Source organism: Ammodytes marinus (assembly GCF_949987685.1).
Source record: "Ammodytes marinus genome assembly, chromosome: 6".
Classification (NCBI taxonomy): Eukaryota; Metazoa; Chordata; class Actinopteri; order Uranoscopiformes; family Ammodytidae; genus Ammodytes; species Ammodytes marinus.
The window spans coordinates 33,036,285-33,054,223 of record NC_137235.1 but is presented as its reverse complement, the minus strand read 5'-3'; the positions used below and the strand labels follow the sequence as shown (position 1 = coordinate 33,054,223).

The following is a 17,939-nucleotide window of genomic DNA, read 5'->3' as shown; positions in this document are numbered from 1 at the left end:
GGGGACAGTACATTTACACTGTTATTCAAGCTGTACACTAACTACTTTACATTGTATCAAAGTGTAATTTCTTCAGTGTTGTCCCATGAAAAGATATTATGAAATATTTGCAGAAATGTGAGGGGTGTACTCACTTTTGTGAAACACAGTAGCATGTGTTAGTGATCCACCTGTAAATGTACACAGCAGCCGAGGTGATGCACAATACTGTGAAGATCAAACGGCATCACTCATGACTTACCTCACAGGTTGTTGACATCTTGCTGGCTGGCTGGATTGTTTGTTTTCCCTCTGTATGTGGGTGTTTCTCTGGTGGTTCAGTCGTCTGTGGCCCAACTTCTTCTTCACTGGGTGAGTACAGATTGTGGGTTTAGGTTGTGGGCTTTTTTGTAGGTCCTGAATGAATGTGGATCAACAGGTGGTGAAACTTCCCTATATCCTCACTGTGCATCCTGAAGTGTTTTATACCCCCATGATCACGTATAGTTTTCCATCTTACTAAGTCTCTGTTCACCAAAACCCAGAGGCCAGTGCACAATCCACATATCAATCAAGTAAACACTGAAACCATGTCTTTAAATTGCTCTGAAGTCAGTTTGGCTGGGCAATAATGTGCTATAAAGAACTGTTTTATTCATCAGTGCTATCATATTCTGACAGTATGATCATAACAAAAAGTCTGTCGTCCAAATTGGTTATTAGAAACTAACACAAAGTAGTTCTAACAGTTTCTGTTATGTCCATTTGAAGAGTTAGGTCTGATATAAAATACAGTGAAACAGTTCATTATACTGTTTTGTGATTTTTACAAACATTTGCTATATAGTGATTTATATCGCTGTCGTAAAAATATTCATATTAATATGGAAACCCATGACCATGTTATTTGAAGCATGGAACCATTTCACCCAAGTTCTTTGTCAAACTCACAATTAATTCTCAGCCAGTAATCTCTGTGTCAACTACACCAGACCAGCAATAACCAAATACAATCTGACCTCACTGTACGACAAGCTGCCGTTTGTGTGTGTTGTGTCTCAGTACAGATTGAGCAAGAAGAATGAAGCCTGCACGCTGTGTGTGCTTTTGGGCTTTTGTTTCTGAAGCATGGTTTGCCAGTGTACTGTAGACAAGCAGGAGGTGGGTTGGTTAAGCATTCACCGCTTTGTTGAGAATTGAACAAAAAGCAAACAAATCATCAGCAAAATGAATGGAGGGAAAAGGAGGCCAGATTTGAAATGCAGTTTGGCTGTAAACCCCTGAATCCCCAGCAGCTGTTTGGGGCTCACCCTGACCTCTCAGCAGGGATGGGACCCAGGATCATTAAACTGTGACCTTTTTATTGTATCATCTTAGTTTTGACAGTGTCCTCTGACTCTTTTAGAAGGGGCTCTGAAGGCAGTGCTGGTTCCTGATGCTGCAGCTTGTGTGGCTGTAGCTACGCCACTGCCAGACACAGCCATAAACACTGACCTTTAGTGCAGTCGCCTGGAGGGATGGCAGGGGGTGTGAAGAAGGGACATGAACAGATAGAAAGCAAGAGAGAGAGAGAAGGAGGATTGTGGAATGTGGGAGAGAGACCAGAAATGAATGGATCAAAGAAAGAGAAAAAAAGATGACTAGACAGAGAGAGAGCGAGAGAGAGAGAGGGAGGGAAAGCCAGCGAGGGAGTGATTAGTGTGTGATCCTGAGCTCTGATTGGTCCATCAGCCTGTGTGTGTGTTTGCCTGAATGTGTGTGTGTGTGTGTGTGTGTGTGTGTGTGTGTGTGTGTGTGTGTGTGTGTTTGCCTGAATCTGTGTGTGTGTGTGTGTGTGTGTCTTTAGCCAGTGGGCGGGGGATTAAGCTTGCGTCACGTGGTCCCTTTAGCTTCTTTTCCACACAAACACACACCCTCATTCGTAGAGGCCACATAGACACACACACACACACTCTCTCTCACATATACTACACACTCACAGCTGTTGATACTTCTCTCTGCTACGAAGGCCGGCGGAGGCAGAGCCCTGCATGATTCCGTGAGAATCTGCCGTCTGCTCGGCTACCCCACCGTAGAGCATCTATATGGAAAATCTGCAGGGACAAGCAGACGGACCGGTTTTGTGATCGCAGCCTTGGCTCTCACTTTTTTGCCATTCCCATCCGACCTCTCTCTCTCTCTCTCTCTCTCCCTCTGTCTCTCAACGCTTCTCTCTGGGACTCAGTGTTGGAATTTGAGCGCAGACAGCACGCCGTGGAGAAAAATCTAGACATGTGTTTTGACTCAACCGCCTACTACCACTGCCTTTACTCTCTCATTCACTGACCAAGGAGGAAACACAAGGTTGGTTTGGGCTTGGCTTATTTGTTTATGTGATGATTTCTTGCGTCATCACACGTTTGGACCTTTGTGTGTGTGTGTGTGTGTGTGTGTGTGTGTGTGTGTGTGTGTGTGTGTGTGTTTATGTTGCAATTATTTGTGTCCTATTTTTGTTTTAAAGACAGCCAGTCTACTCCAGTAAGGCTTCTCTTTTGTTTTTGTGTTCCCACCAGCTGCTAAAAGCATGACTCCCTAGATAGAAGATCCCTAGAACTGATTTGTGGTTTTAGGGGAATTCCATGGTACACTCCTGCACCATAATCACACTTGGCAGTACTAGTGCAGTGAGTGTGGGGAAGATTAGCTGCGGCTGTTATCTCTAACGTGTAGCTTAGTGATAGAAGGAGTAGAGTAGTAATACTTAATGGAGTCTGTGTGGTAAGACTGGGAGGATGTTTGGGTCACTGCGGCATGGAGCCTTCAGCATACCTTTTTTTGAAAGTATAAATCAATGCTTTAATTTAAATGACTGTAAAAAGAAAGACCCCACCCCCCCTCAACAACCTGCCGCTGTCATGCGTCCATGTGTGAACTAAAAACACTGGCTGCTGGCATGTTGTTGGGCTCTGCAGAGTTGCCTCTGTCTCATAGTAAAGCCGCGGTAAGAACTGTAAGCTGCTGAGCATTTTTCGTCCTCCAGTTTCACTGCTGGATCTGTCATGCAGGCATGTCAAGACACACCTACTCCTCTGAGTGCGTGCTCATATTTACAGTGTGTGTGTGTGTCTGTGTGTGTCTGTGTGTGTGGGATATAATTAGCCAACGTACAGATAATTTCCTAGTATTGTTGCCATTAGTGTTGTAACACAACCCGTAAGACAGTGTCTATTTTGTGACTGGAGCAGCCATGCTTTGAAGCTTACCCCAGGCAGGATAAAGAAATGAGGGGTGTGTGTTCTCGCATGTGTATATGCGTGTTGTCTTGGTGGGCATCTTATTTCATGTTTCCTATTTCATCACTGCATTATTCTGAGTTCGTTTTTTGTTTGTCTTGTTTCGTTACAAAGGACAGAAACTCAAATGTGTAGAGAGATAAAGTCAGAGAGAGATTGAGAGAAATGTTCATCCCAGAGAGAGCGGGCCGGGTGGAGAGATGGAGCCACAGATACTCAGGCAGACGTAGGTTTCCAGATTATCTTGTCCATCATCAGATGGAGATGGAGGGTTGTGTTTTGTCTGACCCCCTCAGACAAAACCCCAGACATTATGGGTAACCGTTTTGTAGAGATATACAGTAAGCTCCAAATCATTGAAATGAAGGAATAAAACAATTCTATTAAATAGATAGAGAATTCTAAATATCTTGCTCTCATGCATTACCAACCTATTGTTGAGGTTGAAGCTTCTAGTATCTAAAACATGGGCAGTGTGAAAAGCAGTGATTTGGTTGTTATCTCTTGAAATGATAAAAAAATAGGTTTTCAATGGAAAACTTTCCAATTGATGGAGCTGGCTTCTGTCTGCAGAACTGCTGAGGAAGGGAGGGAGGGAGGGAGGGAGGGAGGGACGGAGGGAGGGAGGGAGGGTGGGTCACTAAAGGTCACAGGGTGAGCGGTTGTGGTCACCTTGCCTCAGGCTTTGTTGGTAGTCTAGCGCCCTTCAGTCAACACATCCCGCCTCGTCCATCTACCACCATTAATGGACTGTAAATCAATTACAATACAGCGCTGTCCTCCAATGCTATATTGTTAAAGGGTAATTGTGTCTGGATTTGTTTTCCGTCTGTCGCTGTGAACTGCATTCCAAACTTCTGGCATTGTTGTTGTCGTGAAACTTCATTTTTTTTTATTCTGAAAGTTTGTGAATCTCGAAAAAGAGCTTCTACCACGAGGCATGACATTTGAATTCTAAACATTGATGCTGTGACTCAAGCATCAGAGTTCATTCTTACTAAGATGAATAGTACACACACACAACCTCCACCACAACTCCTCCCTTTCACCCTCCCAAAACCTCCCACCCAACCATCCATCTCTCTGGATGCGACCAGGCCGAGGGTGGGGGGAGGATGGGGGGAGGGACAGGCACAGGGACAATGATCTATTGACAGAGACAGAGAGAGGAAGGAAGGGTGGAAGCTCACGCTGAGGGCTGCTGGATGTGTGTCTTTGGTCTAAGCAGAAGTGAGATGGTGTAACTGGTGCATGTGTGTGAGCAAAGGGAGGGGAAGGGGCAGGGTTTAGAGCTAGAGGCTGCTGTGTTTTCTTTATTTTTTGGGACAGCTGTTATCGGCCACGCATAATTCCACTCATTCAGCAAATTTCAGACATGATCTTCCACTGTCAATCACAGCTTCTCTGGTGCGTTTCTGAGCTTTGTGGCCGATTTGTATACACCCCATTTCAATGACTATTTTGGTGACTGAAGTGCAACAGAAGAATAAGCAGGTGTGAGTGTAGGGATGTAACGGTATACCGCAAAACGGTCGTTCGCGATATGAAAAGGCCACAAATGTCAACCGTAAGTTTTATCTTGTAATACCTTATCACGGTATTACAGGCGAGCTTGCATGGTAAATGCGATCCGTCATTTTGGAGAGTCTCGTGAGCAACGTAGCACTCAATCTAACACTGCATGGGCCACACCAACATTGGAAACCAAACAATAACACATTGACACAACATCTTATCACTGAAACACAGTGTTGGGAATAACGCTGTTTAAAATAATAGGTAGGTTCTTTTTTCAGTAACGGGGTAATCTAACTAATTACTTTTTCCGTCGTTACAACGCCGTTATCGTTACTGAACGTTAAATGCGTTAGTATGAATTGATTGAATAAACTGTGTAATCCGAACGCACCCCTGGCTCCATACTACACAAACTGCTAGTGAGGAGACCAGTGTGTTTTAAGTTGTGTTTTATTCAGTGTGGATGACATTATAACTGTCAGTTAGCGCCGTCACGTCAGTCAGCCGGAGCGCCTGTTTAGTGAAGTTTCTTTTTCTTTCTCTGTCTGTTGTGTGAGCGTGCACGTTGCCGCAGTAACCACCTATCAATCCACGGTTGAAACGTGCTCTCCCTGAGTTTGTTTGCATCGCCCTTGTGAGTAAGTGCATGGAGGTTCCCGATCTCTATAAATTATAATTTATGCACGTTATTAAACGGTTGCAACAGCTGTTTAGCGTGTCATCAGGAGCCGAATATTGCTACTGTTCTTTTCCTGGGCTCCGTATGCTGCTGTGCATGTTAAAGAAGGAAATCGTCTCATGCTTCATAGTCTGACGTTTTTGGCCTTAAGTGGTGTTTTAGCCGACACCCCTGAAGTGAATCCAGTGATATAGCAGATCAGCACGGTACATTCAGCAGTTTCCTCTACTACTTTTGTTGAGAACAAAATACTTGAAGTGCAGGATAAACCTCTTGCTGTCTGTTGATGTGCAATACATATTGAAGGTTATGTAGCCTACAAGTAGGCCTACCTGTCTGTTCTACTCATTTCAACTGACTTGTGAAAACTGCTCAGAAAAATCCAAATTTGTTGACATATAGCAACTTTTTTCTTTTTACAGTAGGCTAACACAAATAGTTAGCCTACTGTAACAAGTTACTTCTATTATAAAGTAATTCAGTTACTAACTTTTTGGAACAAGTAGTGAGTAACTAACTAATTACTTTTTTAAAGTAAGGTTCCCAACACTGATGAAACATGACTTCTAACTTTAAACTGAACAGTCACGTCTCACGTGGGCCGTTGTTTACACTACGCAGACCAGCACGTGCAGCTTCACAACATTGAGTCACGCAGCAGCAAAGAAGAAGAGAGAGAAAGAGAAAAGGGAGAGATAGAGAAAAAGATCGACATAGTAGCTTACCAGACTGAAGAGAAAGTTGCTCGCGGGTCAATAATATCATTATGAATCCAGGCGAACGTGAGGAAATGAGATTATAAAAAAAATAAAAAATAGAATCCACCGCAACCGCGCGTTAATTGAATTGATTGAAATGCTTTAATGATCCTTTGCAGGAAATGACAGTGTCACATAAACAGCGTCTGGACAGACATAACAACACACATTCCCTCATAGCTAAAATACTTAAAAGATAAAAAACAATAAATACAATAATAAATACTAAAAAGTGCAAAGTTATATTTGTGCATTATAAAATCGAATGGCAGCTGGTATGCAGGACTTCCTGTAGCGCTCTGTTTTGCACATTGGTGCAATTAGTCTGTGACTAAAGGTACTGCTCTTGATGACCTTCAGGGCGTGGAGTGGGTGAGTGGGGTTGGTCATCATTGAACCCAGTTTGTTGAGGATTCTGGCCTCTGCCACCTGCTGGACCTTGAGCTGCTCAGCCCCGACCACTGAGCTGGCCTTCCTGATCAGCTTGTCCAGCCTGTTTTTGTCCGCTTTGCGGGCACCTTCTCCCCAGCATGCCACAGCGAAAAACAGAGCACTGGCCACAACTGAGTGGTAGACAGTGCACAATAGGGGTTGGCAGATGTTGAATGACCTTAGTCTCCTCAAGAAGTAGAGTCGACTTTGTCCCTTCTTGTATACCGCCTCCATGTGGCTTTTCCAGTCCAGCTCACTGTCGAGCTGCACACCGAGGTACCTGTGTTTGGCGACCATCTCCACCACAGTGCCCCCGATGCTGACTGGTGCTGGTTGAGTCCTCCTCCTCCCCCTCCTGAAATCCACAAATCCCCGGTAAAGTCGGCGAACTGTCAAACTTAGGTGACACTACTTTGGTCAAATGAAGGTGACGTTGCGAAAGTGTGAGGAAGGGAGGGGGAGAGGAGTGCACTGCAAAAACATTGTTTTTGAGACTGCAATTTAAGTTAATAACAAATAGAAATCACAAATAAATATTTTACAGAGTTCATTGTGCCTGTCATAATGTAGGCCTATTAAGGTAAAACATGGCTTGTAAAAATAGAGTTGATAAGCAAATAAAACATAAATAAATGGGGAAATTATCACACTATTTAAATGATTTTTATTTTATACATACTTTTACAGTTACAGACAAGTGACTCAATTAAGTTTAGATTTAAAATTCCTATTTCAGTTTGAAAAATATAGGTGTAAAGCTTCTTTAAAAAACAGCAATAGAGAAGCAGTGTCTTTGTTTTGGTGATAAGTTGTTTAAATCTCGTATCGTACTAAAAATTTCATATCGTTACATCCCTGTGTGTGTGTGTGTGTGTGTGTGTGTGTGTGTGTGTGTGTGTGTGTGTGTGTGTGTGTGTGTGTGTGTGTGTGTGTGTGTGTGTGTGTGTGTGTGTGTGTGTGTGTGTGTGTGTGTGTGTGTGTGTGTGTGTGTGTGTGTGTGTGTGTGTGTGTTCGTGTGTGTGTGTGTGTGTGTGTGTGTGCACAGCTACAGGAAAAGTGCATGAGAGCAGGACAAATTCAATATCAAGTTACGTAACTCCCTCTCTCTGCCCAGCTGCACTCAATTAAAGAGGATTTTTTGGGCGGCTTTATTCGTTTCCATAGTATAAATCACAGCTTTAGTAGGTTTCCTGTGTACCTATAGATTCTCTGTGGATACCATGGATATTATTGCATTTATGTATGTCATGTTTTATTTTACAGAAGAAATGCATCCACGCGTCATATGAACTATGACGCGTGAATGCATTTCCTCTGTTTTTCTTATTTTTCTTGCTTTTTCTGAAATGTGTACCAGTTTGTGTGTGACTCGGCAACCTACGAAAAAGTGGAGATCGTCTGCATAGATGTATTGTGATACATACTCAAGTTCCTAGTGGGGAGAATTTAGGTGGGAACAGTAAGCGATAAACACATGGAGCTACCCCTGACATGCTCTTGAGCAAGACATTAAACACTTGACCGCTTGCTGTCCAAAGGTGGAGGAAGCTACGAGGCCCCTAAAGGGACATGGAGGAAGAAAAAAATGTTGGTAGAAAAAAATTAAAAATAAATCAAAGTCGAGATCTCGAGTTTAAAGTCGAGATCTCGAGTTCAAAGTCGAGATCTCGACAATGCCTTCAAACCTCACTCACCGTCACCAATGGTCCATGCATCAAAGGCATATCAATTAATTTATGGGAAACCACACAACAGTGTCATGGAGGAGTACTTGGAGCATTCTTTTCTCACACTAACACCAAACTACAACCTATTAGGCCTAAATCTAATGTTTATTATGCACATTGGAGAGAAAAGTGACAATGCTTCACTTCATTTTGACGCACCATGGACAGAGAGCGGAGGTCTAATTGTCAATACACACACACACACACACACACACACACAGGCCATATGAAATTCAACCGGATTATGCGAACTTTCTATTTTTCCTCACTTGGAGAGAGAAAAAGCGCTGTTCCTGTGCGCTCTGGCACTACACCAGCTGTGCCCACCGTGAGCCTCAAACTGCGTCTTAATAGAAAAGATAACTGCAGGTCATATGACAAAACTAGCGATTGAACTAGGTTAGTAAAGCCTCATTCACACTTTCAGCCTTTCCCAGGAAGGGATCGTGTGTGAATAAAACACAGTCTGGACTACAATAATAATAATTAAATAAAAAAGCGAATTTTTTTCTCTTCCGTTCTGAGGGAAGCTTTCGTGCGTAAATGTGCCACACCGCTACATGCCTACATGTTTGTCTCTGTGTACAAATGAAACAATCGATCGCTGATTATAAAAACTAAATTAAACTAATAGTTTGAGGAGAGTCTGCACTGGTGAATTCTAATTATAGCAGAAATTCCTCTGCTGTGCGCTGGGGAGAAACAGCGCCTGATCTGTTTTGCCTCGCACACGGTCGAGAGAGAAAGATAAGAGGCTTCACCCGACGGCACATGTTATTCATCTATTGCACCCAAAAAATCACAAATTTTAACTAAATAGCAGCAAAACTGTCAGGATCGCGTGGCGCTGTCCAATGTGCAGATCTGGAGCAGAACAGTTACCAGCGTGTCTGTTTCTCCCCAGCGCACAGCAAAGGAAGTTCTGCTATATTAAAAATACGCCAGTCCAGACTCTGTGTTTTATTCACACACGATCTCTTCCTGGGAAAGGCTGAAAGGGTGAATTAGGCTTTACTAACCTAGTCCGATCGCTTGTTTTGTCATATGACCTGCAGTTATCTTTTCTATTAAGACGCAGTTTGAGGCTCACGCCGGGCACAGGTGTAGTGCTGCCAGAGCGCACAGGAACAGCGCTTTTTCTCTCTCCAAGTGAAGAAAAATAGAAAGTTCGCATAATCCGATTGAATTTCATATTTTGCCTGCACTATTGTGAGTGCTTCAAGATCCGATCATATGGAGTCACTGGAGAACGCGGACAGAGTCTAATCCGGTGCAAATGACTCTTTGCGACTCATAATAGCCTTCATCAGACCATGCAGCCAATACAGCCAAACAGAGTTCTCCTCAAGTGTAGGCGGCATTGTGTCTTGGAAACGTTCACGTTTTGATATAGTCAAATGTATACCGTCTACATATTGTGTGTGTGTGTGTGTGTGTGTTGACAATTAGACCTCCGCTCTCTGTCCATGGTGCGCCAAAATGAAGTGAAGCATTGTCACTTTTCTCTCCAATGTGCATAATAAACGTTAGATTCAGGCCTAATAGGTTGTAGTTTGGTGTTAGTGTGAGAAAAGAATGCTCCAAGTACTCCTCCATGACACTGTTGTGTGGTTTCCCATAAATTAATTGATATGCCTTTGATGCATGGACCATTGGTGACGGTGAGTGAGGTTTGAAGGCAAAGTCCAGATCTCCACTTTGAACTTGAGATCTCAACTTTGATTTAGATTTTTTGATTTTTTCAACCAATTTTTATTTTTTTATTTTTTTCTACCACAATTTTTTTTCCTCCATGTCCCTTTAGGGGCTCCGTAAGAAGCAGCGAGAGTAATATTGGGGTAAATTTAAGGTCTGAATAACAAATAATTGAAATAGGCGCTTACTCATATCATCACCTGTTTTCTTCCAAAGGAACAAGTAAGGATAGTGATGAGCGAAAAACACACTAAAAAAACACTGCACGTCATGGTACACATTCATCCACTTGAAAAGGATTCCTATAGCTAACCATTTGTTTGGTCTGAGCGAGACTCTTCTAAAGACTGTCATTACACTAATCTTAACCGTGTTTTTAAGTGGCATTTGTCCTGAGTGAGTAGCTTAGCGGCATGTGCACACCTAATCATCTCTCCTCCCCCCCTGTGTCCCAAATGGGGAAGGGACAGTCATTTCTGGCAGAGTAACCTCAACATTTTGATCCCGCCATGCTGTGAGACGACCACTGGGCTTTTGAAGAGGTGTAAACCGTGGGATGGCTTTCTTAAACTCTTTGTTGCTCTCTCTTTCTCTCATTCCTCTACTCTTCAAGCCAAAACACCATCTGTTAGAGCCGCCATAAGCTCCGCCCTTTCCCTAATACATCACCAGCTTATCTTCTACCACACAAGCAAAGCATTCTGGAAAATGCAGTTTTACACATGTTGTCGTGTCAACAACAAGGAAGGTTTGTTCTAATGTCAGTGTTTGCCTGTTATCATTTTCAAAATAATTGGTGGAGAGTTTATGCCACTCTTGGACAAATAAACACTTTTTATTGTTTTCATATTATCTTTGGTTAATTTAAGATCCAGGATTTTTTAAAGACTTTGTAGGATAGATGGTGCTCAACACTAAATCATTTCTCGTATCAATAAAAACTGTTTTTCTTCAACACATTCATGTTGTATAAAGTTTCTTAAGTGGTGTGACACTTTTTGTCACCACCGTCAGACAATCCATTAAAATGTAAGAAAATCAGCCAAAATAAGGGGCAGCTGTCACTATGAAGGACCTTTTGTCACATTCTACCTCTGTAGAGTACATTGGAGTCAGACAGGCTCTGATAAGTGTTGCAGTTTTAGAGTGTTTTAAATTAAAAATCTTGAAAGTCCTGCGTTAAGTTATTTGAAATGTTTTGATCTTTTTCTTTTCCTGAAGTAGTTCATACTAGCAGCACCTAACATCAAGAGAAAAAACAAATGTCTACTAGATAAATTCCATTTGTTCTGTTTAAGAAACGATAAATATGTCCAACACCGTCAGATGTCAACTCCGTCAGATTTCCTGTCTGACAAAAAAAGGACGAGGTTGTGTCAAAGCTTAGCTCAGTAGCTTAGTACATGTTGGATACATACATGAAGTTTAATTTGCCTAAACATAGGGTTTGTATTTTTTCAACATTACACCCTGTTTTTTCCCACTTCTCAAGAATCACTGAAAGAATAAAAATGCCCCAAAAAATCTTTCAAAAATAAGTCAGTTCTTTCACATACATACAGTTACAACCTTTTGCCATATTTTCGAAGCCTTTTTTTGGCTGTGGCCAAAGCACGACATCAAGGACAGGGAGAAGGGTCGGTCACACGTGTTGCTTTTACAGTAGAAGTTCCTGTATCCTGCAAATTGCTTGTTGTCGTGCCAGCTGACCTGAGGATGAACTGTGGGAGCAAACCACCTCACCAGTCAAGGCCTTGGATGTTCAAACAAAACTGCTCCTGTTCTAGTACACTTTGTTAGTTGTATCAGTGTGACCTGACTAATGCCTACGTGCAGTTGTGACATGCTGTATGTGTTTTGTGTGGAACAAAGCCCTGCCGTCAGGACAGTGGAGGAGCTTGTTATTTTCGTCAAACCAAAGAGCTTGACTTAGAAAGTAACTCTTGTTGAATGAATGACAACTATCATCTAACTCAATCATGTGGGATGGTGGAACAACATTAGGGGTATATCCATCATTGAAGGCTGTGCTGTTTTTTTTGGTAGAAATAAGGCACCATACACATTGTATTTCTAAAAATACACAATAAAACTATGTATTGTAAATTTTGTCTTTTTCATTTTGCCTTATACAGGTAAATCTGTTTTCGCATTCTGACGGCCATGTTAATTTCATACCAGGTTTTTTTAGTAAACCCTTGCACATTCTGTTTTGGTACCTTAACTCCCTCTTTTGCACTTTGAAATACTGTAAAGCATCTAAATCCATATGTTTTTTAATGCTAAATATAAAACTTTTCACACTTTCCTTTTGAAATGAAATGATTTGTGTTGTAACCCTGTTTGTTTCCATGTCCTCAGGTGACCGTTCGAGTGGCAGCCATAAAGCCAGTGCGGTGCTGTAGGCATGAGTGCGGACAGCCATCAGGTGGTAGTGACCACTCCTCCCCCGCCCAGTGGAGGGACTAAGGAGCGCTACTTCGACCGGGTCAACGTCAACGATCCCGAGTACATCAGGTCCAGGAACATGTCGCCAGACCTCCGGCAGGACTTCAACGTTCTGGAGCAGAAGAAACGTGTCACGCAGATCTTGCAGAGCCCTGTAAGTTGAATGGGGGAAAAGAGGGGGGGGGGGGGGCAATGTGTTATCCAGAGAAAATGTGTCAATGCCCATAAAGAGTAGAAACTGAATGGTACCTTGAATGATGTCATGGCACTTTTATTTTGGCATTCAATGGACTGGGGCAGGTGGAGATGTCAACCAGTCAGTTTTGAACTAAATCCAATGTTGACCCTTGATGTTACATACAGTACATCAGAAAAGAGTTTGAAAAAGTTGTTGTCTGCTGCTATAGGTGTTTTTGTACTACACAGTCAAAACGGAGGTAAATGACTTTGTTGGGGAAAAAGTGTGTTCTTATTAGGAAGGTATATACTGCATGGGTCTTAGAAAGTCTTGAAAGGTAGATCTGAACTCATTGCGGAGGTCCTTCTCTATGTTGATTACAGCCACAGCACTGTCCTCTACGATCCTCCAGAGATGATGGGACTCCCTTAAAAAGACAGTACACCAAGAGAAAAAGTCTGGCTGTACGGTTCAACAGTTATTATCAGTCACCAAGGTCTTAGGTTCATATCCATCGATTGAGGCAGGCCTATGTTTTCTTGGGGTTCTCTGGATTCCTAAACTGGCAACTTAAAATGTAGACGTGTGAATGCGTTTGCATAGACGGAAAAAGTAATTGGCCCTGTTCCTAGATGTTTGCCCAAATACGCCCAACCCACCATGATTCAGAACAAACACTGCCTGTATCTTCGTATATCTCTTAGCAGAGACTAGGGCCGTTGAATTATATAAGATTTCAAAAGACCCAATGGAGAACTTGCCACAGCCCAAGTGAACTTTTTACCTCCCTGGCTAAATAGTTTGTGAAATCACTCAGTTCCCATTTTTTTTCTGTCAGTTATTATTCCCCAATAAAGCAGTTTCTAAAGACGTTACAGCAGATAGTGCATCACATGCACTTGAGTGTTTGTGCTGGTATTGATGTTGTGACACTGGCCACAGACACAGCAGTCAGCGGCCTGCAACAAGTCTAATATAACCACCAGCTACCACGCCCTCTCTCAGGCTAACTCCAGACCGGAGGCTCTCACGTTGGGTCAGGTTTTGCTGAAGTCAACAACTCTGTGCGTGCGCGGCATATTTTAGCCAACACCCTCAATGTTGTGGTTAGATCGTATTTCTTTGAAGGTCTAGGATTATTCAGAATTACTGTTGCTCTACTAACTAGAGGTTTGCGCTCCTTTGGGACCATGCATACTAATTATTTAGGCTCTCATGTATACTATCAAGGCTAGGTATTGGGGAATTGTGTCTTTGTTGTGGATTTCTTAGTTTGCTGACACCTCTTCTCTTCAAAGATCTGAATGCAGTGTAAAGATTGTGATTAGGACACGGTGCAGATCAAAGTGAGCATAAGCCACGGCAACACTTGAACACAAAAACCGCACGTGACAGAGCCATGCTTCATGGATTAGTTTGTTTCCTTTTTTACCCTGAAGGCATGTGCATCATTCCATTTCAGGACCTCCGCACCAGTTATGATAGTCCAACTCACTCTTCCAATTCACCCGTCCAAAGAGTCACGCTCATGGGCTCATGTCGAGACTACAGACACAGTTTTTTTCCTATCTCGCTGTTTGTATTGCGACCTTTGAACATGTTACTTCACCTTGTGTCAAGATTTTACAACAAGCCCCCGTTCTTTTTAGTTCAGCCTCACACAGTATATTTACTCTGCACTATTGACTCAAGGCTGCTCTATGAAGTACTCCTCTCTTTACAATGAGAGAGGCAAGGTGTGGTCTTTATGCATTTTGAACTTTGGATTTCTTTTGCAGTGAAAACACGCTTTGAAGAGTTTAGAATAAGCAGGGATTGGTATACGGTCAAGTTAAAGTTCAGTGAAGGATATGGTTAGATGTAGGTCAGGCAGTGAATGGAATTAATGAATGTTCTGTGTGTGTGTGTGTGTGTGTGTGTGTGTGTGTGTGTGTGTGTGTGTGTGTGTGTGTGTGTGTGTATATTTTGCACATGCCCAGTGTGGCTTTCTTGGCACACTGCTCTTTGAGCGAGATGTCTGGAATGGCAGGAGCATGGTGCTGCTGATGCAGGTTTCCACTTGATACTCTGCGTATGTATGAATGGGTCTGTGTACGTGATTGAGGACCACAAGTGCAGTTTAGGGGTGAGCAAATGAGGGAGTACATTTAAGAGCCCTGACAGTGGGCTGCAGCTAACTGCTGGGCCTTCCTTGGGCGTCTGTGGCCGACCATCACTGGTATTCTTTTGCGGCGTGTCTGGCACAGCTGGCTCCAGTTTGTTCTTATCAGCAGCAAATTAGCATGTTAAAGTAATGGCACAGGCAGTCTGTTAGAGAGAGAAGATTTTGAGCCCCATGAACTCAGTGATTCCACAAACAGAGGACCACACAGCCTGATGTATTTCATGACACTGTGTTTAATTAGATAGTTATTTCCTTATGACTGTGTGTGATGTTAAACATATTGCTCATAGTGGTTTAGTGATTAGAACTCCACCTTGCAGTTCATTGGGATCATTGTGTTGGTGTTAGGGGCCAGCAACTTTCCTGTTTTGCTTTACTCTCTCTTTGATGTCATCAGCCCATCTCCAGTCACAGCTGTCTGCTGCAGTAAACACCCTGACAAACTAACTGTTCATACCTGCTCAACTACATCTGGCACAAACAAATAAGGGAATATAGCTGGTGAATATAGTGGAACATCTGGATGCAAAAGAGCCCTTTATTTCCCTCAGGAGAGTTAATAATTGATAGGATTTATATAGCGCTTTATTCCCTTAGGACTCAAAGCGCTTACAGGGTTCCAGGTTCCATTCATTCACACACAGTCATACTGATGGTGGTAAACTACGAGAGTAGCCACAGCTGCCCTGGGGCAGACTGACGGAAGCGTGGCTGCCATTCAGCGCCAACGGCCCCTCCGACCACCACCTCAAACATACAGCAGTCATACACATTCACACAAGGCAAGGTGGGTGAAGTGTCTTGCCCAAGGACACAACAACCATGACACAGGTGGCCGGGCGGGGATCGAACCGCCAACCCTTGGATCGTTGGCCAACCCGCTTAACCACCTGAGCCACAGTCGCCCCAAAGTTGGTGGAGACCACACATTCATCAGTCCAAATAAATGCTAATTGTGTGTGTGTGTGTGTGTGTGTGTGTGTGTGTGTGTGTGTGTGTGTGTGTGTGTGTGTGTGTGTGTGTGTGTGTGTGTGTGTGTGTGTGTGTGTGTGTGTGTGTGTGTGTGTGTGTGTGTGTGTGTGTGTGTGTGTGTGTGTGTGTGTGTGTGTGTGTGTGTGTGTGTGTGCGGACACTGAGTGGTATGTATCTGTCTCCCGCCTGGTGTGGTGTTGAACCTGAGCCAACTTGCTGTCAGTCAGCAGTAACAGGTGTCTCGCTGTGGGCCACAGAGGGTTTCTAGCCCGTACATTAGGACAGTTGGCCTCTCCGCGCTGGTTTACTCATATTCAACAACGTCAACAATAACAAGTGTGTGCCACCAGCTGGACTAGCACGTGTCCCCCTTCCTTTATACCGTCCTTCTCAGTCTGTTGCTCTCTCGCTCTCTCGCTCTCTCTCTCTCTCTCTCTCTCTCTCTCTCTCTCTCTCTCTCTCTCTCTCTCTAATGTAATGCCACAACAACAAGAGTCAGCAGCTGGCCGTCCACACATGTGCATCTCTCTCTCTCTCTCTGTCTCTCTCTGTCTCTCTCTCTCTCTCTCCCCCCTCCTTTCTCTCCCTCTGTTTGTTTTCATTCCAGTGTTATGGGCCTAGTGGCGGCTCCAGATTACATGTTGCTAGCTCTCAGATGGCAGGTTGTAGTTAAAGTTGGACCAATATAGACCAGGCGGGACCCAATCAACTCTGCTGGCTTCATCCTCCGGCCTCATTCATAAAACCTTGTTTACCTTTTGAGGTTAAAGGCTACAGCTGAACCTTGAACCCTCTGTTACCATCGTGTCCCACTGGGGAGTTGTAACATTGCCCGCACTTAACAACAATGCATGACAGGCAGATTGAGACAGAGAAAGAGAAGTGGGTAAGAGGGAAGGTAATGTATGCCTGTGAAAATTAAATTCTCAGGTCTTAAATATATACACATTTTCAACATTAAAGTTGATAGTGTTTTTCTTCCATATCATTTAGAGCAACAATTTATAGTTGCCTTAGATTAACATTAGTTCTGTGTGTCTGCCTCAGTGTTCATGAGTATGCAAAAGGGAAAAGGCATAAAAAAGAGTTGTGAATGATTTTTCAGAAGGCTTTTGTGGTAATGTTGGTTAATAAATTGTGTTTTATGACAGGCTCTGATCTACATATGTCCCGAGTTTGGTTGTAAGACACGTTAAAATGGTTTTTCCGTTGAATTCAATGCCCAAGAAGGAGATGGTTCACAGATTTTTGGCAGAATTTCCAAATGATGTCAGGGTTTGGTAAATCATGATATTCATTTGTTAGTGTTCAATTCTGCGGCTGAGCCTCTCTCCTTCCTTGCTCTCTGTATTTGCACGTTGGAACTAGGTTGCCATGACTGTATTTGTGACTCCAAAAGGTCAAAAGCCCTCCAGAGGATTTTTAAATTCAATCAGATGAAATTGAATTGGAGTCGTCATCCCACATGCCGCTTCTGGTTTCCGTATCTCAGCTCATCTTTAGCTTCTCTTCTCTCGCACCAGTCCCGTGGTTTTCTAGAAAGTCCCCCAAAAAAATACCATGGATTATTGATGGTGCTTTTGGCAAATGTCATGGTTGCTCTATGATGTTTTCCCTTTCTACTATTTTAAGTTTTAAAGGTCTCATTTGTTTGAACATTAGTGCTTCAACTCACTCCAGAGACCCTCTTTTTTTAAAACTAATGCCTTACCCCTCAGAGAGCCATGTCTTGACAGCTACATTTCAGTTTGGCATTTTCGAAACATCCCTTGGGTGCCGACTGAGCTCAGAAAAAAGCTCCACTAGTGAAGCAGTGCCCTCGGGATTAGAGGGAAACATAACTGAGTCCACGTTAGCTCTTGTGCAACCTCCAAAGGACAGGCCAAAAGTCAAGGAGAGTCTCCCGCGGCGCTTTGTGTGTTAACATTCACTACTTTGTCCATCTGGAAACTGAAATAAACATTTGTCATTTAAAATCAGAGACATAGGTTTTGTATTCACAAAGCAAAACAAATGTAAGCAACCTTTTCTTGCTGATACTGGTTAATGGACCAACTAGGGGATGCACCAATTCAGTGTGCTGAATCGCTAACAGTGTTGATACTGGGTATATTAAG

The 17,939-nt window shown here is 43.1% G+C and overlaps 1 protein-coding gene across 5 annotated transcripts in view; it reads left to right on the top strand.

Annotated features, from left to right (window-relative positions):
- Positions 1 to 17,939, top strand: part of add3a (adducin 3 (gamma) a) — a 159,477-nt gene that overhangs the window by 103,177 nt on the left and 38,361 nt on the right. For 3 of the 5 annotated variants that reach the window (XM_080030203.1, XM_080030205.1, XM_080030204.1), the window contains one exon: positions 12,422 to 12,662. In XM_080030203.1, coding sequence (XP_079886329.1) covers positions 12,468 to 12,662 — 195 coding nt within the window. In that variant the 5' untranslated portion in view covers positions 12,422 to 12,467. Of the gene's footprint in view, positions 1 to 1,922; positions 2,323 to 12,421; positions 12,663 to 17,939 lie in introns of those variants that run through there. The other 2 variants (XM_080030206.1, XM_080030202.1) reach the window with 1 other exon arrangement.